This window comes from Lampetra fluviatilis, chromosome 39 (genome assembly GCF_964198595.1).
Source record: "Lampetra fluviatilis chromosome 39, kcLamFluv1.1, whole genome shotgun sequence".
NCBI lineage: Eukaryota > Metazoa > Chordata > Hyperoartia > Petromyzontiformes > Petromyzontidae > Lampetra > Lampetra fluviatilis.
In genome coordinates this window covers 8,726,040-8,749,167 of record NC_136313.1, presented here as the reverse complement: position 1 = coordinate 8,749,167, position 23,128 = coordinate 8,726,040, and the positions used below count along the sequence as shown (strand labels likewise).

Genomic DNA, 23,128 nt, shown 5'->3' with positions numbered 1-23,128 from the left:
TGAAGACGGAAGCTTGTGTTGCCTCCGAAACGTCATGATTTTTATTTGATTTTACTTTTATTAATTTTAAATTTTTACCTACGTGACTTTACCGAAAAAACCTAAGAATATGAATCCTTGCAGCCACGAAAGCTTCAAATCTAGACATCATGAATCTTTGGTCGAATCTCAGGTTTTGTGAGTTCGAACTCGGGCTAGTGACGTCACAGCAAACGAGCGTGACGTCACCTAAATATGGGCGTGGTCAAAAGCGTCCCCTCCCCCCGCTCCTCCCGACCTTGCTCCCCCCCTCTCCGAGGCTACCCACAGCAACAATAACACACAAAAAAAATCACAGATGTTCATTATGGAAGGATAAATGATTTTTTAACAAAACTGCTCCTGTACGGCCTTTTGCCAATACTCTGCTGGAGAGCGTCTTGACGATCGCACGAATCGTGTTGGTTATTTGCCCATACTTCACCATGCCGGTGAGTATGGGTTGGTAAAGGAAAAGAAGGACCATTAACGTACAAACAAAAACGTACTTTACTAGAATTCATTCTGCTTCGCATCATGTAGCCTGTAACACCTGGTATGCACTATCCAGGCTCAAACCTGCTTAACGTTAGATGGAGAAATCTGGCACATCCCCACAGCAGTTTTGTCCATAGGCTCAACATTTAACACAAACACACGTCCATAACACTAACGTTAAACTTTACCTATCTCGACGAAGGAAGACATCGTGAATCTTTGATCTTTTCTCGAATTCAGAGTCAGAAGTCAGGAGGAGCTCTTCGCGTGCACAGCCAGCCAACGATAAGCTCCGTCCCAGAGTGATGTCATAGAAATTTTATCCTGACGTCACCGTGACGTAAGCCAAAAATGGGCGTGGCCTGAATGTGGGTGTGGCCAACAGCGGCCGCTTCCCCGCCCACCCGCGGCCCCTCCCCGCAGGTTTCACTCAACCCTCAGTGCGCATGCGCGGGCCACGCGTCACGGACATCGTCTTCAGCTGCCGTTAGCGACGCGGGGATTGTGGCGGCAAAATTACTTTTAAAAGCTTCTCCGATTAACCGCGTCCTTTAACTACCCTCACTGATAATCCACACGGATCCTCTGGACGGCGAGGCGAAGAAGACCAATGGAATAATCTCCGGTGAGAGACGGAGAGAGATGTGGGCAGGCGTGAGGACGCCGCGGGTTAAAGGGCGGGCCAGGTTGAACTTGTTGAGCGCAGAGTGAATGGGGTTTGCTTCACTCAACACGCGGCTTGGACACTTCGGCGTGCAAAGTGTCGTCTTGTTGTGCCGTGTAAAGGAGGAAGACATTCAGTAAATGTCGTCGGTTTGTTCATGGGAGTGTGTGGCACGGGAATGGACTGGGTACGACTTTCAATACTACAAGTTCTGCTCACATTGCACGCTAAGGGTTAGCACGGCAGTTATTAGTTATTGTTCATGTTAAAAGTAGTATTGATTGTTAGACAATAATGTTTAGTGTTTGTAAGTGAATCATTACTTTCAATATTGTACAGTATAGCATTGTCATGCTGTGTGGCTCTAACGTGGTGAGCATCCGTGCAGCAATATTCAATTCGTGGTTGTAATGTACTTCTATTGCCCCTTACCATCAGTGCAGCAATATTCAGTTCCTGGTTGTAATGTACTTCTATTGCCCCTTACCATCAGTGCAGCAATATTCAGTTCGTGGTTGTAATGTACTTATATTGCCCCTTACCATCAGTGCAGCAATATTCAGTTCGTGGTTGTAATGTACTTCTATTGCCCTTTACCATCAGTGCAGCAATGTTCAGTTCGTGGTTGTAATGTACTTCTATACCCCCCTGCCATTAGTGCAGAAATATTCAGTTCGTGGTTGTAATGTACTTCTATTGCCCCCTGCCATCAGTGCAGCAATATTCAGTTCGTGGTTGTAATGTACTTCTATAGCCCCTTGCCATCAGTGCAGCAATATTCAGTTCGTGGTTGTAATGTACTTCTATTGCCCCCTGCCATCAGTGCAGCAATATTCAGTTCGTGGTTGTAATGTACTTATATTGCCCCCTGCCATTAGTGCAGCAATATTCAGTTCGTGGTTGTAATGTTCTTCTATTGCCCCCTGCCATCAGTGCAGCAATATTCAGTTCGTGGTTGTAATGTTCTTCTATTGCCCCCTGCCATCAGTGCAGCAATATTCAGTTCGTGGTTGTAATGTACTTCTATTGCCCCCTGCCATCAGTGCAGCAATATTCAGTTCGTGGTTGTAATGTACTTCTATTGCCCCCTTGCCATCAGTGCAGCAATATTCAGTTCGTGGTTGTAATGTACTTCCATGGCCCCCTGCCATCAGTGCAGCAATATTCAGTTCGTGGTTGTAATGTACTTCTATTGCCCCCTGCCATCAGTGCAGCAATATTCAGTTCGTGGTTGTAATGTACTTCTATTGCCCCCTTGCCATCAGTGCAGCAATATTCAGTTCGTGGTTGTAATGTACTTCCATGGCCCCCTGCCATCAGTGCAGCAATATTCAGTTCGTGGTTGTAATGTACTTCTATTGCCCCCTTGCCATCAGTGCAGCAATATTCAGTTCGTGGTTGTAATGCTCTTCTATACCCCCCTGCCATCACCAAACTCACACTGACCAGCGTGGTGAAGTATGGTTAATAACCCCTCCCCTTGGGAGCTGCATTGCATGGGACAGCTCTCAGCCAGCAATGGATTGACAAAGGAGCTGTACTACTCTTTCGCACCGTACAAAGCCAACCGTGCTCTACGGAGGTGCGAATAGCACGGTTTTAATATAAGTAGTCATACTACGATTCATTGTAGTATTAGTAGTATGGTAATTTGTTGATATGTAGGTATGCATGCCAAACGTTAACCAATGTTAAATGTTAAGCCTTCTCTTTTTAATACATAGTGTTTTAAATATGGAGTTGTCTCCAGCTAATTCTTAAATGTATATCATTCATAAAGTAGTAGTAGGCAGGTAGTGCATTTGTGACATTTCAATTGTACATAGAGCTTGCAGGTGTGATGATGGAAACCATGGGAAAGGCAGGATTTTTTGTTGAAAAAAGGCCAACAGCCACAGTAGCTTAAGAGACCTAACGCTGATGCTGCTAACGCGAAGTGGCCGACACTGACCGATGCGATCGCGTTGTGACGTCAGACTCACTTTCCGCACACAGCAGCTCGTCATGGTGCCCCCCATACCAGGACCAGCGGTGCCCTGGTAGCCACAGCCATTCCTCTCCCTGGCCCCATCCGGTACGGGCATCCCAAATCGTACAAAATGTACAGCAACGGTGGTGAGACAAGCAGCCCTTCGGGCGACAGCACGGTGACGGACCTCTTCACAAGCCCCCGCGACAGCCTGGGCAGCTCGCTGCTCCGGACCGGAAGCGGGGGCTACCGCAGCCCAGTGGTGTACGGAGAGCGCTGCTACTCGTCGGCGAGCGATGCGCTGGACGCCTACATCGAGGACTTTGAGCAGAGCGGAATCTGTGCGTCACCGCCACCCAGGAAGCTGTACGTGCAGAGCACAGCGCCACGCAGCATGGCGGAGCGGAGACGCGTGGAGGACAGGAGGATGCGCAGTGTGGATGAGGGTGGGTTGTGCCTCTCGCCACGCGAGGAATCGCTCCATCGTGCTTGCGTTCGAGTGGCTATCGAGTGTGCAGGTGGTGCAATGGTATCGAAGCTAGTTGACTGGAGGGGTTAAGGCACCGAACTACGAAGAGGGGGATAATTGGAGAGGAGAGCGTCATTTCTTTGCTTGTACTGGGTGCTTGCCAAGTATGCTATGCTATCATGAATTTCATGTAATTCCTCTAGAAAAGAACCCTTAATGAGGTCTAAAGAGACATTTTCGTGAGAGTCCCACACTGGGATGCTTAGCAAATGCCATTAATGAGTTCATTTTATGTCAGAGAAAACTATCCACAGTAAGCACACGCATATGAGAGGATAGGATAGGTCTGAACAGATAGGTCCTTGCATGCATTTTTTTCTCCTGTCATCTTCCAGCAACTTGAAAGTTTGTGAAATCTAAGTGATCCTCCAACCTTTGTGTAAAAATTTGCAGATCCTAGACTGCACACATCTGAAGTTTAAACAGTAACAGCTCATGCACTGATTTATCCTATATTCTTGACTTTTTTCACAAACTCCACAAACGGATAACATCAATAGCTACTGATGGCGCAAAGTAAGGCAACATTGCAGGATTGCCTTTCAGGGGTCAAGAAATCTAGGGGAGAGCAAATTCATTCTGTACCAGTAAAATGTCTGTGGGTCTTACATTGCAGGTGGCACGCTGCTTGTGGAGGACCTCATTTCGGGCACGTGCAACCTCACTGCCACGCTGCGCTGTAGCGGGCGTGGCTCAGAGCCCGACGGTCAGAGTCTAACCACGGACCAGCTCCTAGCGGCGCCAGCTGACGGTTCGTCCATGTCCTTGCTTCGCTCGCCTGGCGCCCACCGAGGGCTCACGGTATCGCACAGAAGCAAGCGGTCATCTCTCGGGGTCACCGCGCACAGCCTCGGCGCATCATTGGTGAGGGGCAATAAGCCAACTGAACGGTTGACCTCAACAGCGAGAAGCAACAAGGCTCTGACGCCCAAAAAGACTTTATTTTCTAACCAGAAGAACGTTTTGTCATACGTACGGAGCAGTGAAGCAACGAGGCGTGAGCGCTTGCCGAGCGGCGGCGGCTGTGCGACAAGTACCTATCCTAGGTGGTTGACAAGCCAAAAGGATGAGCTGGATGTGTCGGGGATCACGAGCATCCCTGAGCTCAGGTACCCGGCCTGGCTGCGTGACTGCGACGTAGACTCCCAGACCAGCAGTCACGAGACGGATACCAGAACAAAGAGAGCAGGTGCTGCTAAGAGCCCGCAAAGCAGACCAAAGTACCCAGAGTGGCTCAAGGATTTGGACATCTCCGGCCTGACGAATGTAGCCAACGAGGAGCCCGTGTCAGAGAACCTTAGATCCCTGGCTCGTAATCACGAGCGACAAATCAAGGCCCTCGTGAGCGATGCTGTCGCGGAAGCATTTGGTTTGGCGGAAGACGCATCGACTGTCATCGATGATGAGGGAGAGCTCACAGTGCGGAGCGTCAGGGAGAACCCAGCGCTGCTGGAGCTGTTCCAGGCCAACTCGGCACAAAACACTAAACCACTCACGGAAACGGGTGAGCGCAAAGGAAGATGGTATTTACTGTGTTATACCATTAGCACAATAAATGTTTACAATATAAACTTATCATTATTTTACTTGGTAATCAATATGAATGGTAAAAATTAACAATTTACATCCCTTTGTTAATCCACTGCTGGATGAAGGCCTACCTATGCTATGTTGTTTCACCATGCTGGTCAGCGTGGGTTGGTGAAGGTGACCTGAAATCAATCTCAGATTACCAGGTCCTTAGCACAATGCATATATCACCATGCCACTGCTTCCACCGATATACACATACATTTTAAACAAAGTAGAAACCAAGCATGCATGTGTGTGTTTTTATATAGTCTGTATATAGCAGATGACATTTCATATCTTTTCAGGTACACATTCAGTCTTTTCTCACAGAGGCGGCTGAGCGGCCACCCATGTGGTTGTGACGTGCGATGCGTGATTCTTGATGCACAGCCTCATTGGAGGAGCTGCTGAGCAGGGCGCGCATGGCGTTGGACTCCCCCGGCTTGGAGACCCCCTCCCCGGGCAGCCTCAACACGGACATCTTCCTAGGGGCTGATCGTCCCTGGGAAAACCCCCCCACGCCCTTGTGAATTCCTCTTTATATTCACACTCACGCACAGCATAGAGGCTGCACCGCCTCTAAGTATGTCAGATTTTGAATGTTATAAGCTAAGCAGGTAAGCCTGGTTATTACTTGGATGGGAGACTATTTGGGAATACCATATATTCCACCATTGGAACCTCACCAATGGTGTAAATGCTTACCCCGAGCTCTCATACTCTGATGGTGCATTGTCTTTGAGTTGTGCGCCTTTTGGCGTCATCTGGTCCAACCCATGTTGAGACTAGGCTCTAAGGAAAGCTGTCTCGGGTGTGGACCAATCAACTTCAAGGACAGTGCATACATTATCAGAGTTATGTTTTTTGTTTTCATTATGACTGCAGGTATTGTGGTCTATGCAAACATGACTCCTTGTAAAAAAAAAAGGTGTCAGTTTTGTTGCCAGATAGAAGGGTAAAAAAACAATTATTATAATACCATATATGATCGATTTTGGTTGCTAGGTAACCAGGACTTAGTAATACAGCAATGGAATCTTGAATCTATTTGCGGAGTTTTGCATTTTACTCCCTCTGTTTACACCGGTTTCTCTGGTTTCCTCTCGCATATCACTCGCTGATGAAATTTGCTAAATATCACTGCCAAACCCTCCTGAGACTTGGTGATATTTTTCTGGCTTCCACCATAATAATAAGTAATTTCCACCCTCAGTTGAGGGCTGCCGATGGAGATGAGCCCAGCCCCTATGCTCATTCGAGCAGGGATCCACTTTAATTGGCCTCATCCATGGAAAATGTTCAACTAGGAAAAACTCCTGTGAGATTAAACATCTTGTTTTCACAGGTATTTTGGAGCATTTGACAGAGAAAGCGGCTGTAACAGATACAATTACACAATAATTGCAACACTGTTAAATCACAGAATAAACAAAACATTAACATTTGATATGCTCTAAGCCAAGAATCCCCAAACTGCTACCGACTGCTGCGAGACGCGTATCAATCCACCTGCCCCATTGATTTGTCACAATTCGAGGTTGCGATTCATTCCATAAGAAGATTTGTGTTACTTTGTGGTGAATGCAGTCACTGCAAGGGTTATATGAACCCGTTATTCAGTAAACTCCTGGATTGCGAGCATAATTCGTTCCAGAAATGTGTTTGTAATCCAAAGCACTCGTATATCAGTTGTGATCACGTGACGCTCGGCAGACGAAGCGTATACACGTACTACTCGTATTGCAAGACCTCGCTCGTTTATCAAATTAATATTTATTAAAAAAATTTGCTCGTCTTGCAAAACACTTGCAGACCAAGTTACTCGCAATCCAAGGTTTTACTGTATATAACACATACGAATACAAAATAATCCATTACACAACTCGATACAATTGTCGTGAACATGATAATCGATTTTATTAAATTAATTGATCCATTGTGTTATGCATGTGTTTACCTATTTACCGTTCGTCCGATGCATATAATATGTATTCACCTAAGTTGTTTTTTTATTTAAGAGAATTGCCAGATGTGGAACAGTGGCTATGGACGAATGAATGGTTCGTAAGCTCATGCTTTGCCAGTGTGTTCTCTCGGCAGTAAATTACCGGTCCACATCCATTACGCTGACGACCCCAGCGAGGAGGGATTAGCATCGGCAGCTACCAGCTTTGACTCCAAGAGCCTGAAGGTAGAGAACAACAGCAATTATTGGTGATTTTAGGAAATGAATCAAGAAAAAAACCGAAAGAGGGTTTTATTTAGCAGTTACGTACCTAAGCGGTGTGCTTGGGGCTGTCTGATGTGCGTCCGAAGCTTTATTATTGAGAAAAAAAGTTCAAGTAACAATCGTGTGCCTCATGCCATTGTAGCATTCCAGTGAAATTACTTATGTAAATTTCACTCTGAACTCAATGCTCTGGTATCAAAGGGTGCCTGAATAGGCCAGGTCTACAAAGTGAGGTTTTATATTACTCACTTTTTCACAGTATTATCCCAGTTGTGCTGTAGGCATCCTGTCTTGAAATGAAGTATCCTTTAAGATAGCTTGAGGGCATTGCAACCTGTCGTGCTAGAGAACAGCACATGGAAGTGAATGGATAACCCTTCAAATTACCTGGTCCGCACAGTAGAGGGTAGTACTTTTATGGCAGTCCTTTAGTCATCCACTCTGCCACATAAGAGTAATTTTCATTGCAAGATAGTCAAACTAATATTGTCAGTCGCAGAGCTCTATTATTCATATCTGGATTCGAATTAACGAGGTCCATTTAGTAAAACTACACAAACTCTTAAAGCCTTGTGGCTAACAAACCTCGACATTGGCATTTAGCTCCTAAACATATTGCTGTTTTATCCAAATATATGCTGAACATATTTTACTTGATAGATTTTTTTGTGCAGTCATTGGTGACCGGGAAATACCGCCAACTTATTACACTTTAAAACCCACTAATCAGAGGTGACTGTTTGGATTTGAACCCAGGGTCTCCGCAGTGCCAGTTCAGAGCTCTGAGCCACCCAGCCACCTCCCCCAATAAACGAGATGTTTATTTGGTTGTGCTTTTGATGCATGCCGAGACAGGTTGAAACTACTGGCCTGACTGGGAGGCTCCACCCGGGCCCTGTGGAGGCATTAAAGCAAATGCTGTTCAGGCTGCAGAGCGTGCAGCTGGGGACACCTGCAGAGGACACTGGCAGTGCTGGCGCGCAGGTAAGAGAAGACGCACTGTCGAAGGTGTATGAGCCTGGCGAGTTCAAATGTTCTCCACCGCTATTGAAGAGTTCCCACAACCACACAAAATCTATCCTATCCATATTGCGGTAAACTCATGGCAGCCCTTTTGTCATTCATTGTCGGATAAGGGCCTTCCCACACCGTGCAGGTTGTGAAAGTTATTTAACCACACCTCACCATGCTGGCCAATGTGGCTTGGGGAAGGCAGGGAGCATTGATGCAGGAGTATCAAAGTACAGTAAAACAATATATTTTTCTGTACTGCCCTCTTCTGCCCACCACATAGCACAGTGGCAGTCTATAACTACCTACTTTGCATGGTGGTCACCCAGCAGAGCTTAGCTTCCGAAATTGTACAAGATCAGGCTAATTCTGGGTGACTTAGTTGTGGGTCTATGACAATACAGTACGGGACAGAAAGTAATGTATTGCACACGTAGCCCATGCTGATGAGTGTTGTGCAGATCGCTCTGAACCTTTTTACATTCCCGTTTTGCTTTCCCAGATTATGGATGAGGCAGCATCTCAAGTTGACTTGCCTGAGTTTGAGTCGGTACCAGGTGGAATGTCTCTGCAAAGGTATTGTGTTCACGTTTCACTTTAAGCCATACATTTGACTTGCAGCTTAATTTTCTTAAATCATTATTGAAAAGTAGATACTATATTGGCTATTGTGATTGCATTTGTTGAATTATGACCTGTTCCACAGATAAAATGTTTCTTACTGGCAAGTCGGTTATTGTCAAATATTCTAACACCACTGCTAGACTTCCTTTTGTCAGACATCCTCTGTGCATCTTATGATCCACCCAGCCCATATATTAGCAGCAAACATGTATTCTGGCTGGTGAACTAAGTAATTTTCTCTCAATAATCGTGTCTCTTCTCAGGGCCCTGTACCACCTGTCACGTCTGAAAGAGCTGGTTGACACCATCAAGAAGAACAAGGATGGTTGACTACCCGTGATGTAGAAAGCCCAAAAGCATTTTATGGCGGTGGTCGAGGTTTGTCTTCAGAAGGATACGTTCGCTTGGCCCTCCTGCTAATTCATGGTTGTTAAACGTCAACGGTACCTCAGGAGCTGTGGTGTGAATCGCAATTACTTGTGAACTTGTGGGACCCATGGGGCACAGTAATTGCCCTGTTAATGGAAGTGCCACAACCGAGTATTGGAAAAATGTGAAGTTCGTTCAGGGTTGGAGTTGGTGAATGGTTGCAGCAGTATTTTGCACAGCAACGCCATACAGACTCAAACGTCACTTGAAAGAGCATGGATATGTGAACAATATTGTGAGCACAACTAAACCAATTGTGGTGTTAGCCATTTTGGAAGGAGCCTACTTTATTGGGAACATACATGCTAGTATTTGTGTAGTTATAAACATTTGGGAAATCACTGTAAAAGTACATTTGCTTATTTAGATTGCACTATACCTGTATTGCAACATTTTTGAACCTTTTACGTAATTTTTATCAATAAACCAAAGTTGTATTTGTATATTGTATGTAACTCATGACTTGGATTGTTTTTATCACGTCTTGTTTAGCATGGTTGGCTATGTACGGTGCGAAAGAAATTCAATATACATTAAATATTTTCTGATATTTGAATGTTTTATACGGTACATGGAAATGTATTTTACAATAAATCTCAGACAAAGGCTTATACACATGGAAATGAAAATATTCAGCTATGATTTGTATTTCTCAAGTATTTCAAGGAAAGTCAGCGAGTCTCGTGACGTCTTCACATTTGGGGGTGATGATTGCGATGGATATCCAGCACTAACCTGCTTATATTCCTATAATATGTATGGTGAAATTGGGTATTCTGGGTGATTGGGTTTTAGGCCAAACACAGGCAGATGGTTGGGGATAGATGTTTTCAAGAATCTATTAATTATTCATCGGCATGTACTATCTTACGATGATGTAAAGTTCAAAAACATGGTTGCTCATGAAGGGAATGGAATAAAAACTCAACTGTGCACAAGCATGGAGGAATTAATACTTGGAATTCAATGCAAAGATCTGGCCATATGGCGTTTACTGGGCACAAGGCTTGCCAAACAACACATGAAATATGTTTATCAGGTACAGCTTCTGCATTATGAAAAAAATATCACTTCCTGAAGAAGTGCATTTTGCTTCTCCTGTCTTAGGTCACCGTCAAAATAAATTAGAGCAAATGTGACTCGACTGACAGGCAGCATTTATACTTGTGTAGTGTCCTTCTGGCGTGTGTGGGTGCATGTGGGGAGCGATAGCGCGCTGTGCTATGAACCTGGCGACCCGAGTTCGATTCCAGCTCATAGCCAACACGAGTGACGATTATCTGAACCGGTCCTGGGCCTCCCCTCGGTCGACTTTGCCTCAAATGAGTACCTGGTGCGGTGTGTAAACATCGCCACTAGGGAGATAAAGGCGGTCGGGCATGGTGCTGGCCACCCACCCCCTCGTGTACCCTTCCAGCCTTCATGGGTGCTCGCTAACAGCACTTGCCCCTACAGTCTGTTAAGGCTATATGGGGGATCTTTGGTGTGCATCGCACACAGTCGGAGACGAGGTAGTTGCGGGAGGCATCGTCTCTCTTTATTATCTTGTTCACCCCAATCCGGCCGCCTCTCGACCATGCTGCCGTAGAGCCCGGCCTCAACACGACCCTGTCCGCGTTGCACCGACGGCGTCAACCGAGACGACCAACTACTGTGGCCACGCAATGATTGGGTGAAGGCGGTGGCAGCGACGACAGCGACGACGAGAAGAATCCACTCCCAGAACCGGCAGCCCAGAGCTCTCGCTCTCCGCTGCTTTTATTCTGACTCGGCGCGCCTCCCTTCTCGAACCCACCAGAGCGTTCCAGAGGCCTCCTTATGAGGTCTTCCGTGACCCTTGCCCCAATTCCTCTGCCCGGTCGGCACACGCGTATATATGCTCAACAGCGTGTGCGCAAACTGTCCACCTTAGTTGCCGCTACTGGACAGCAGTCGGCGCTGTGTCATTACACTTGTATCAACACAATTACATAATCACATTTACAATTATACAAGAGCAGTTGTATGAAGAACGATTGCACTTAATATTGGTTATGTGCAGCAAGCATTGTCAGATTTATTATCAAGCAAGTAACATGACAAAGGCATCAAATAGCAAAAAGACAGTATTAAGTATAACATATAAAGTACCGAAGGCACTTAAACTTGATTATTTTCACAAACGACTAATGGCAACTGGTAATTACAGGCAAGACAGAGCAGTGACAAGTACATATAACTGCACGATCATACTGTTCAGTCACTGTCAATGGGTTTCTTATCTTAATGACCTTTACTCTTTGGTTCTTTCGGTTAAGTCACGTAGGTATAAAAATATATGGCGTTTCGATCGCAATACAAGCGGTCGTCCTCAGGCGGAAAAAATAATTCGGCAGTGGAACTGCTGAACCGTTTCGATCGCAATACAAGTGGTCGTCCTCAGGTGGAAAAAAATATTCAGCAGTGGAACTGCTGAACCTGAATTATTTTTCCGCCTGATGACGACCGCTTGTGTTGCGATCGAAACGTGATATATTATTTTTTGTTTTATTTTATTTTTCTACCTCCGTGATTTTACCGAAAGAACCAAAGAGTATGGATTCCTGCAGTCACAAAAGCTTAAAATCAAGATTAATGAGCTTTATATAGCGCTTTTAGAAGTAAAGAACCCATGTGCATGTACAGCCCTTTTGTCAATCCACTGCTGGATGAGGGCCTCCCCACACCATGTGTGTCATGAGGGTTATTTGACCTGACTTCATGCTGGTTAGTGCGATGGCTGTATCATGTCGTCTGAATGCCCAGCCACCGCATGCCCAAGCAGCTTTTGTTTGGCTGAATTGAGGCAGCTAAACGTAAAGGTGTCAAGATCGACGTCTGTGGAGGAGGCTCGTGAAAGGTGCTCCTGGGCAGCTGGATCAGCACGGGTGGTGCATGTCAACCCATGGAACCTGGGGCTGTCCCGTGACCTGCCAGCGAGCCTTCGACATCACGTGGCATGAAGGTGCACCTCGCCTGGCAAAAGCGTCATGGTGATGCCACTGCCACTTAGTGGCGAATGGCGATTTCAGTTGTTAGTAAATGTCGGGAGCATGGCTGTTGAACCATAGTACAGTATAATGGATTTTGCTGCGGTGCCATCTGCTAACGCCACATTCAAGTAGGCATTGGAAATCCACTTTATGGCTGTAATCAGTCCTGGTATCGACTACCTTGGTTGGCAAGACATCCCTGGGAAGTTTTTGTGTGTTTCTCTTGCCATAATTTAAACTAAGCCTTCAATATTTGCAATATTTTCTCTGAAACGTCACTGAATTTGCAAAACGTAAAGAGGACGTGGCTGAATGGTCAATGTCATGAGATCATCATAGCCAGTGTTTTTGACAACACCAAATTTTGCAATTACTCTCTTTTGCCAGATACCTCAAGTTTTGTACAATATATCCCCAACATTTATGGTCCATTCTTAAAGTATCCTATTATCTGGCTTCAGGTTTTCTCTATGGTTGCCTACCTCTTGATATCCATTCCAGTGCTCGACAATGCTATTAACTTGATACGCACACATAAACTCTACAGTCACAGTGTAGTATTTACAAGCCAAGCATGCACAGACCTAGCCATAACACGTGCCGGGTTTAACACGGACAACTCATGCCCTTTTGAAATATTTCAGAATGCCCTGCGGGCTCAGCGAGCCGCCCAATATCGCCGCTCCTGTCTCACCACTCTTTTGACAACCGGGTTGCGTGGAAATAGCCGGACCCCTCCATGATGCAAACAGCTCCTCCTGCAGCTCGGCGGGCAGCTGGGTGAACACCTGCGGGTCCACGTCTGCAGGCAGCGACCTCAACTCCGGGAGTTCCACTGCACGTGACCGCTCAGACGGACTGCGTGCTCCACTATCAGACGGTTCATGAGATGCCCCAGTGTGCTGATCGGTAGTGGATGAAACTGTCAAAACACTGTGGGTACTCATCGCGACTCCAAATGTAGTTTCTGCAATTGAAAAGTCTTCATCTGAGCCCAGATTCTCGCTTTCGAAATTTATTTCAGCTGTGCTTGCTGCCATGTTAGGTAAAATTACTCTTTTGGCAGTCACGTCCAACTGCTGTGCTGTTTGTGCTTCGTTTGTGCTGCTTTCTGAGACAGAACGCTGGAAGTCGGCGAGGACTTCTCTCCGTATGTTGGGCGGCAGGGCGTGGAAGACGCTTGCGTCTATCTCGGGAGGGAGGTCCGGCTCACTGACCTGGGTGTTCGCTGCAGTGCTGGACTTTGTTGGGGTGGATGAAGAAGTCCAAGCTGCTCCTGCCGCTCTACTCGCAGAGCTCTCTTGAAAGATATCACGTAGAGTCTTTTGCCTTTTGTTGGGTCGACCGTGACCAGAGGTTTTCGGCACGCGATTATGAGTTCTCTTCACCCGAGGTTCGTCGTCTTTTTGTGCAAGACTAACCACAGGAACACGGAGCTTTACATCACTAGTAGATGCAGCCTGACTGAGGCTGTTTACTCCTGAGGTGAAGAAATCTCCGATGGATTTACTACAAACGGACTTGATTGCTGCCGCACCCAGCTTGGAGAAGCAGATGTTCAAGAGAGTCAGGTGGAATGGCTTTGCCACATCAATCATCTTGTGGAAAAGCTTAATCACCACTTCCAGAAGGGGCTCTATAACTTCCAAGACATCTCCTAATTGAAGAACATCAAGGGAAAACATTGCATATTTTAGTGTTTGTTTCTCTTAAACTTTACTTTTTACTTTCCAGAATGAAGAACCATGTTAGCTCCCATGAAGATATGATATCCCTTTTGCAAGCAGGGTCTGGGTACAAACTATACGGGGAAACATTTTTATTATTTTTTCTATTTTGGACAATTTTAGAATTTGAGGTGTGCTCAAGAAGCAGCACCCCATGGGTGAGCAAGTGAACTCATGCAAATGGGTTTTAGCGGTGAGCAGAAACAGTTTGTCACCTGTAGTAATAGGTTTTTACCCTTTCAACTGGTACAAAAACTGACACCTTTATACAAGGCATCATGTTTGCAATAACCACAACACAAGCAGTCAAAATGCAAACAAAAAGAAACAACTCTGATGATGATAATGATATGAAGTTTGTCACCTGCGTGGAAGCGGAGGAAGAGGTGGGCCGGTATGGGACACTGGCGGCTCTCTCGGCTGAAGTAGCGCTCAATCCCCGGTGTGAAGCGGCGGAGGCTGAGCCTGACCGTCCCAGGAACGCGCCCGTCCTTCCGCAGCCTGGAAAGACAACTACCCATCAGTGTTTGCCAAGTGGCACCATGTACCAATTTGTAAATGTACTACGATTTTACAATTTTATTACAGTGACCTTGGCAGCAGGTTGCCTAGAAGCTCTCTCATCTTTTCCACAACCTCCTCCTTTGTTGAGGCCTTTTGGAAGGAGTCCTCATCGCTCAAAGACTGGAACGAAGCAAGAACATTGGCAATGACCAACAGGTTGTTGACAGTGACGAATGAACAGTTATTTAAATAAATGTAACACTAACAAGAGGACAGATAGGTTTAAGTACTTATGTCTAAGCTCATGGTGAATGCTCTAGTTGTGAAACTCATTTAGAGGCCCAAATATAAAGGCGCAAATTATTATGTACGTATATTGAACTTCTTTCGCACCATATGTACGTTGCCAACCGTGCTAATCGAAGGTTTGGGAAATGGTATATGCAATACCCGACTGCACAATGCCAACTTAAATATTGGAAAAACCAGTGGCATAGTTGTCAATTGTACAAGTGCAGCAACTGCACCTCAGCCCATGGGTTTGAAGCCCATGTGCTCGGACTACTAATAAGGGAAGGCAGAGAGATGCCCTGTTGCATTCCTTGCACCAGCACCCATATCACCCATGCTACATTAATGGTAACAAGTATAACCCGTAAAAACAAAGTTTTTCACTATAAATCCTTTATATGCGTGGCGGCTAGAGTCCTCTCGTCCTCTGGCTTGAGATGGCTGCCACCTATGGGTCAGATGATTGCATTGCACCATTAAGCAATTGGTAATTAAATATAATATTTTCATCCTAATAAGTGTAAAATTTTGGAAAAAAATTTTCACGAACATTAATTGTCACGCACAACGAGTCTGTGTGGAAAATGTCAGCTCTATTGGATCACGGGAAGTGGGTTAAAAAACGACCGAAAGATTTGCACGGTCGTAAGCAAGCAAGCGAACTTAATATAAAGGATTAAAAAAGGTGCCAAGCCATATGCATCGTCACAAACTCAACAACGACAGTGAATGCTGCTGCTGCTGATGATTTCATAGTGAACCTGTGGGGGACCAGAGGGCAGCACGGGAGAGTTGTCCTCCCCACAGCTGAGATTCTTCACAAAGGTGGCCGTGGAGGAGCCCAGCGCTTTCTCCAGCACCTCGAGGGGACATGAGCGTAGCTCCTCCATGCTGCCGACACCCATAGCTTCCAGCCTCTGACTGGTCCTGTAGCCAATGCCTGTCGGGGATCCCGCACACGTCGCGTGCATATAGCAGCTGGCACGTTATCACCATCAGTATGGAAGAGTCAGATACTTGTGAAGTGATAAGCGATATAAAATTCAAAACACCGTGGCACAGTGCATTCTCTTCACATTTGTCCACATTCACATCCACTGGGATATGATTATTTTCAGTTTTCAAGTGTGCATTTACGAATAGAGATGAAATACAAAGAAAAGTATTCTGTCGGTGTAAAAACAATGTCAGGTGTTCCAAAAAGTTACAAGGTTTAACGGTTCGAAATATTTGTGACGTATGAATTTGTACTTTCCATGCTGTACAGGACATTGGGCAACACAGCTTTACCACAACGTCCGATAATCAACCAGCTAAGCCACATTGTATCATGTCATTCCAAAGCCCTTTAAACTGTGATGGCGGTGTCTCTCCAATTTGTGATCAATGTAAAGGATAACAAAGCATTTACTTCATTACACAAAGCAAACCCGGCTCTCTCTTCTTTCGACCGATGGTGCGTTCCCCAACCTGTCAGCTGCTTGGGGTGGGTGAGGTGCCCGAGGAGGCTTGCCATGCCCTCGGGCAGCAGAACGGTCTGCTGGTTCGGCTTGTGTGCCGACCCTACCAACTTGGCCGCCAGCTTGTTGTGGGCGATCCCCGCACAGCTCGTCAGGCCCAGCCCGGACAAGAGGCAACCCCGTATCTCGGCTGCCAGCACTGAGCCCATGGCCAGCTGCACGTGGTGGGGAATGCTCGCGTCCAGGCCTGGGTCAGTCGGGAATCGAGCCAGAGAGAAAGTCATTCACTTCTTGCTGTCTTAGCTGTTCAACGTCAAGTTTTAATATTGTTTAACCAGGTGCGACTGCAAGAGACCAGGCCAGTCTCACGTGCAAGAGTGATCTGGGTCACCAAAATAAAAAAAGCAAAACAAAATAATGAACAGCATCGAAGCAAATGGAAATCAGAGCTAAAAATATATATTTTACCATCCAACTACTCAACAAAGGCCTCACCCAATGCCGACCACTCTTCATCCTCCCTTACCACCACTTTATATATACTTTAACTTATATAATTGATCTATTTTATGTATTTATATTTAGTTATTTTCTTACCGTTCTGATACTTTGCACTCCTATCATGTTTTGTATTGTTTGTTGTTGTAACTTTCTGACCGGCCCCTACTGGACATCTGAGAAAAAGAGCTTCCTAACTAATCGGAAATGTCCATGGTAAATAAAGATTATGATTCTAATTCGATATCCAGTGCACAGCTCTCTTTCTCCTGCCTTCAATTTGGCTTCCGTTCTATTGTTAATATTGCCCATCTGGCATCTGATATGTGAGCTAGATTCCCTTTTCACTTTGTAGAATGCATCAGTTAGCCTTGTGTTATCACTCAAAATTTTCATTTTAAAGGTATGGCTAGGTAAACAAATGTCACGATTCGCTTTCATCCATTACAAGTTAGGTTGAATAAAGTAGTGGCATCATTGCTGGTAGAAGAGGGGGAGGGTGGCTCACTCAAGTCATCGTAGACGTGTCCCTCCACTCGGGGTGGCTCCTGGCAGGTCGCCCCTCGTCCCAGCCGCCTGTGCACCAGCTCAGTGACGTCCACGTAATTCTCATCGAATCCCAGCCTTTCCACCAGCGGGCTGAACCGCTCCAGCAGCTCTGGGGAGTTCCGACGGGTATGGTCACATGGTTAGTAACTCTTCGATTGTCCAAGGTCTGTTTACAAAGTGCCTGAAGATTGGGAGAGATGAAAACAAGTACCGAATACACACGGACTAATATGGATAATTAGCATCAGCCATGGTCAATCCACTGATGGATGAAGGACTCCCCAATCTGCCACCATCTCTCATGACCCTGCAATATAATAATCCATCTAGCACCTGCACATGAGCTAATTTCATCGCTCCATCTATCATGGATGATGAAATCAGACTTCTAAGTGCCTGAGGATGAGTTTCAGGCTGCATTACTATTCGGGGACTAGATGTGACTATACTTCACCACGCTGGTCAGTGCGGGTTTGTGGAGCTCGCCTGACAACGGGAACACATCACTCACATTTAGGTGGACAGGTAGCATTGAAAATGTAAACGAAACTATTTTTATTTGACTAGGTAAGGCCCACTGATCTATATAGCTCTTTTTCAAAAGCTACCTGGCAACAAATGATGGCCCAATCAAGTGGCTTATCATGTGGAAATTTATAACAGCCAAAAAAACGCATGTTTCTAAATGTGGAGGGAAAAACCGGAGAATCCGGAGAAAAATCCACGCGACCATGGCGAGAACATGCAAACTCCAAATTTCCAGGCATCACGGTCGGGATCTAACCCACGACCTCCTGTATACTTGGCGAGGAAGTTAACATCCCACCAGCGCAGTGCGACTCTCGCCACTGCGGTGAGAGGGGAAGACAGTGGACCGAACTCATGGTGAGTGGATTAGCTTCGTCATTGAGGTCACATATACTCTGCACTGAGTAATGAGCAACAGGGAGAGAATATACACAGAGGAGGGCAGTGCTGCATCTCCTTGCTGGTAATGACGCTCACCCGTCACCTGGTAGGACATCTCACGGTAGTGCGTGAGGTCCTCTCCGCTCACCAGCACCAGCCCGGGGCACTTCACCTGTGCCGCCTTCACGCTCATCATCTTGCAGACACCCATCGCCCGCGCCACATAGTTACACGTCACCAGCAGGTACTTCTGCTGGATCCCTGATGAGCAAGGAACAAGATATTTATTATGTTTTATTTATGTACTTAGCCTGTATATCCCAGGGTATTATGACTATGAGTGTAATTGATCCTTAAATGTGGAAAAAATACTTTTAAATCAGTCAGGTGTGCTGCCACAGGGTGCTGTAGTCATGTCACTCGATTAGCGTTTTTTAAATGCAGGGCATGAAATCACAGTGCTGTCATTAGACACACAGTGATGTCACTGTGTGTGTAATGATGTGCATGACCGTCATTTTCAAAAATCTGTTTTTATCAAAAATACTTACTGTTCATGTCAGACACCTGAGGGCATACAAGACAACAGCTATGTCTTTTGGACTGCACCTTACATTAAGCATGCTGACATGTTGGATGCAGCAATGGCAGACAACTTGAGTTCCTGTGGATTTGAATACAGCCCATCTCCCCACATTCCCCAGCACTCGTGTAGATGGTGTAGCAGACTGATGTAACGCGTGTCGGACAGTTGTTGGCAATTCCATTCCGCAATAGAGATGTGCTACCGATTTTTGGATTAATCCAGAAAATGTGAAAATCAGGCGTAATATTACATAATTTATGTGCTTGTGTAGTGACATCCAGATGTCACTGCGTGGTGCCGGCCCTAGAGGGGCACGGCGTGCGATGTACTCGCATCGCGGACATCACACGTAGCGACATCGTGGATGTCACTGATTAATGCCGTCTCTAGCGAGGCACGGCGTGCGGTGCATTGTCATCACGGACACCCCGTAGGTGGGTGTAGTACCAGCCCTAGAGGGGGCTCGGTGAGCGCTGGGATAGCAGTGACACCACGCGTGGCATGCAGTGCTGACTCCTACAGGAGGGAGTGTGAGAGTGTCAGCCATGGGATGAGGTTACCCTGGGCCATGGCTCTCTGGTTGACCCTGGAAGGCACGTGACGGGTAAGATCTACACAAGGGGCCCAGGCGGGGGCTAGGAAGTGGTCACGTGTCGGGGGAGAGATCCTACGGGAAGGGTCGAGAAATGACAAAGAGGTTTCGCGAAGGTAGTCGTGGCCAAGGGCGGGGCCAGCCACGACCTGAGAGCATATAAACCGGGTCCCCACAGCGACCGGGGTGCTGCGTTGCCGTCATCATCTGAAGATCTACGATCTACGTCCAAGAGAAAAAGTCACCAACACGTGGACGAGGAACCAAGCCAGGGTCCTGTCCGTTCTAGCTACTCCCTGTAACTAGCGTAGTTAGCCTGGTGGTCCCCCACCATAGGTTATCTGGTGAAGGGGCAATTACCCCTTTGTGTTAATGTGTTGGTGTAAATAAATATGTTTCCTCCAAGAAGTACGTCTGCGACTCAGTTGAATCCATTACACTTTTACCACGAAGTTGATGTCCCATGGCATGGGGTGACGTCACCATTATGAGCATGTAGACATCTTACATTAGTGATTTCAATGATTTAAAATAAATCCTGAAATGATCCCAAATTGTCCTGAATGATCAGAAAATCTGAATCGTCTGTTTAATCCAAAACTCATCCCTATTCTCTATATGGGTGAAAAACCCACCGAGTGGTTTGTCTCTTAGTTCTGGATTCCGGATCATTTCCACTTGGGCATAAAAGCAATCCATGTCCACGTGGATGATGACTCTACTTCCTAAGTTGGTGGCCACGGATCTCGGGAGAGACTTCGCACCTGTGAGCAGAGAATGACACGGGCAAGCAAATCAAACACATTCATCAATTTCACTGCCTTAAGATGAAAAGTATATAATAGGCAACGCTTTGGGCAATTGGAATTCATCATCACACATTTACGTGATACCGTTGACTTTTCACAGAACGGTACTCAATTTATTGGCCATATAAAGATCACGAGCAGAGTGGACCTTCTGAACTATTCAAACGCGCTGCCCGTATGCACAAATACACATGACAGAAGATGCTATGTGTACTATGAAGGGCCATTACCCGATAAACGATGCACATCATGTTTTCCTTTAAGCCCAGTTATTGTGCTTGAAAACCACTGCCAACGCTTCATCATAAAATAATGTTTACTTATGCAATTTGTACTTACTGTATTTACGTTGTTTTTATAAATGTATCTATTTTTAGTCACTTGCTTACCTTTTCTCTATTTTGTACTCGTTTTTTGTATTGTTAAGTGCTGTAACTTGCTGACCCGCTCCTACTGGACATCTGTGAAAAAGGGCTTCATAGCTCCTCGGAAACCTCCAGTCTAAATAAAGATTCTGATGTCTAATTATAGAAGGGCAACTGGCCATACCATTACTTATATTCTTTTGTTAAGCAGTGTTCTTGACAAATGTGTCGAGTTTTACTTTGTTAGTTGTGCTTGCGCACCAATTCTAACGCAGTATTGCCAAACAATTGTAAAGGTGACATAAATAACTAATTCGGAGTGCAGGGCAACTTTTCACGGCAGGTGATTTATGTAACCTGCTTAAAAATTGTGATCACAAGACACTGCAAGAATTGACAGTGTCAAAAACATAGACAAGGTAGGCAAGCAGGGAGGTATGCAGGTAGGAAGTCTATGGAGATAGATTAAGATGCAACCTATTTATGTGCCCACATATAACGCATGCAATGACAGCATGGTTGGTTATGTACGGTGCGAAAGAAGTTCAACATACATACAGCCGTACTCCAGGCCGCTCAAAACTGTACTGCAATTTGTATTTACCCAGTAGGGCGGCAGTACATTTGAATTACATTCAGCTCGACTCAACCCATCGCATCAACATGGCCGCTAAAACGAGCACTACTTTGTGGGAAAGTTTAACAGTAGTTCATGTTCAAGTTCATTTATTAGGTATAGCCCTGTGAGCCATTCGGCTCTTGAGTCGGGTGCAACTGCAACAAACAGAAAACAAAAACATCTTAAACAGAAAATCCAAGTTTTTTTTTTTCAAAAAAAGTTGGTTCCTATGGATGACCGGTGCTCGTCGTGGGAACGTGGAAGGCACCGTACGTGAGTCGTTGGCGATGTTTTCTCTCCACTCCGTCTCGTCCTCCGAGGTGGCCCCCTCCTGCCCATCACACGGCACCTCGAGCTGCCCGCAGTGGCTCATCATGGCCAACGACTGCCACTCTGCGTGTTTTAAAGTTGTCCTTCACTTCTCCAGCGAGCAATGCAATGCGTTATATTATACAGTGTTATAACATCAGTGCATGGATATTACTCACGTTTAGTTCGGATTATTGATACAAAGTGGGTGTTGGCTCTGATACAGACGCAGAGTCGTAGTCTTTTCCAGACGTAAGCAGGTATTTAAGAATCCCACTTTAGACGCTTTGAAAAGCAACAATAACAGGAACAGTCATTGCTAGTTGCCCGTATCGGGGATCGAACCCGTGTGACCGAGCTGGGCGGCTTGAGCCATTTGCTTAAAGACAACAATAGCACAAAACAAACGATGGCACATCTTCCCGAACTCCGTAAGCGTGGATTTTCACCAACAAGACAATCTACCAATTTCGGAAGACGTCAGGGAGACAGACGGTAGATGTATTCTGGAAGATGGTAGAATCTTCCGGAATATTTTAATAAACAACACGAGGTTTCGATTTAAAGCTTTCGTGACTGCAGAGATTCATCTTCTTGGTTCTTTCGGTAAAATCACGTAGAAGGGAAATAATGAAATAAAATAAACGTATTTTATTATTTCCCTTCTACGTGACTTTACCGAAAGAACCAAGAAGATAACACGAGGTTGTAATCTCTTTGGTTCTTTTGGTAAAGTCACGTAGTTAGAAATCAATTAAAACAAATCACGACGTTTCGATCGCAACACAAGCGGTCGTCATCATGCAAAGGAGTAAGCCTCTAAAGGTTTGGGGATGGGGGTAGCTCAAGTGGAACAACAACACCAGAAGCATGGGCGGAGTGTCAATGTATCAGCAATGCCAATACGGCAACAATGCCAATACAGCAACAATGCCAATGCAGCAGCAATGCCAATGCAGCAACAATGGCAATGCAGCAGTAATGCCAATGTAGCAGCAATGCCAATGCAGCAGCAATGCCAATGCACCAACAATGCCAATGTAGCAGCAATGCCAATGCAGCAGCAATGCCAATGCAGCAACAATGCCAATGCAGCAACAATGCCAATGTAGCAACAATGCCAATGTAGCAGCAATGCCAATGCAGCAGCAATCCCAATGCAGCAGCAATGCCAATGCAGCAGCAATGCAAATGCAGCAACAATGACAATGCAGCAGCAATGCAGCAACAATGCCAATGCAGCAACAATGCCAATGTAGCAACAACGCCAATGCAGAAACAATGCCAATGCAGCAACAATGGCAATGCAGCAGTAATGCCAATGTAGCAGCAATGCCAATGCAGCAGCAATGCCA

General features: G+C 45.8%; 2 protein-coding genes across 3 annotated transcripts; one reads left to right on the top strand and one right to left on the bottom strand.

Moving 5' to 3' along the window:
* Positions 1-1,017: 1,017 nt before the first annotated feature.
* Positions 1,018-9,923, top strand: C39H18orf54 (chromosome 39 C18orf54 homolog). The gene is made up of 8 exons (XM_078874552.1): positions 1,018-1,141; positions 3,176-3,595; positions 4,295-5,182; positions 5,641-5,776; positions 7,351-7,441; positions 8,336-8,464; positions 8,994-9,067; positions 9,379-9,923. The coding sequence occupies exons 2-8, from the start codon at positions 3,280-3,282 to the stop codon at positions 9,443-9,445; spliced, it is 1,701 nt and encodes a 566-aa protein (XP_078730678.1). The 5' UTR covers positions 1,018-1,141; positions 3,176-3,279; the 3' UTR covers positions 9,446-9,923.
* Positions 9,924-11,592: 1,669 nt separating this feature from the next.
* Positions 11,593-22,205, bottom strand: POLI (DNA polymerase iota). Of its 2 annotated transcripts, XM_078874653.1 has the most exons (10): positions 21,953-22,205; positions 21,738-21,857; positions 20,307-20,435; positions 18,590-18,754; positions 17,544-17,693; positions 16,548-16,784; positions 15,839-16,017; positions 14,875-14,966; positions 14,647-14,783; positions 11,593-14,212 (listed from the first exon to the last, which is right to left on the bottom strand). In XM_078874653.1, the coding sequence occupies exons 2-10, from the start codon at positions 21,838-21,840 to the stop codon at positions 13,176-13,178; spliced, it is 2,229 nt and encodes a 742-aa protein (XP_078730779.1). In that variant the 5' UTR covers positions 21,841-21,857; positions 21,953-22,205; the 3' UTR covers positions 11,593-13,175. The 2 variants fall into 2 exon arrangements, with proteins under 2 accessions (XP_078730779.1, XP_078730778.1); XM_078874652.1 differs by lacking the exon at positions 21,953-22,205 and having other exon boundaries at positions 21,738-21,902.
* Between the last annotated feature and the right edge of the window lie 923 nt (positions 22,206-23,128).

Bases quoted from the DNA above. Each gene is read 5' to 3' on its own strand.
- C39H18orf54 (XM_078874552.1), top strand. From the start codon at position 3,280: ATGTACAGCAACGGTGGTGAGACAAGCAGCCCTTCGGGCGACAGCACG. The intron at 5,777-7,350 runs GTGAATTCCTCT...TTCTCTCGGCAG, and splicing joins GAAAACCCCCCCACGCCCTT to TAAATTACCGGTCCACATCC. The intron at 8,465-8,993 runs GTAAGAGAAGAC...TTGCTTTCCCAG, and splicing joins CTGGCAGTGCTGGCGCGCAG to ATTATGGATGAGGCAGCATC.
- POLI (XM_078874653.1), bottom strand. From the start codon at position 21,840: ATGATGAGCCACTGCGGGCAGCTCGAGGTGCCGTGTGATGGGCAGGAG. The intron at 16,018-16,547 runs GTTGGGGAACGC...GATCCCCGACAG, and splicing joins CCACCCCAAGCAGCTGACAG to GCATTGGCTACAGGACCAGT. The intron at 14,784-14,874 runs GTCACTGTAATA...TTGTCTTTCCAG, and splicing joins CTAGGCAACCTGCTGCCAAG to GCTGCGGAAGGACGGGCGCG.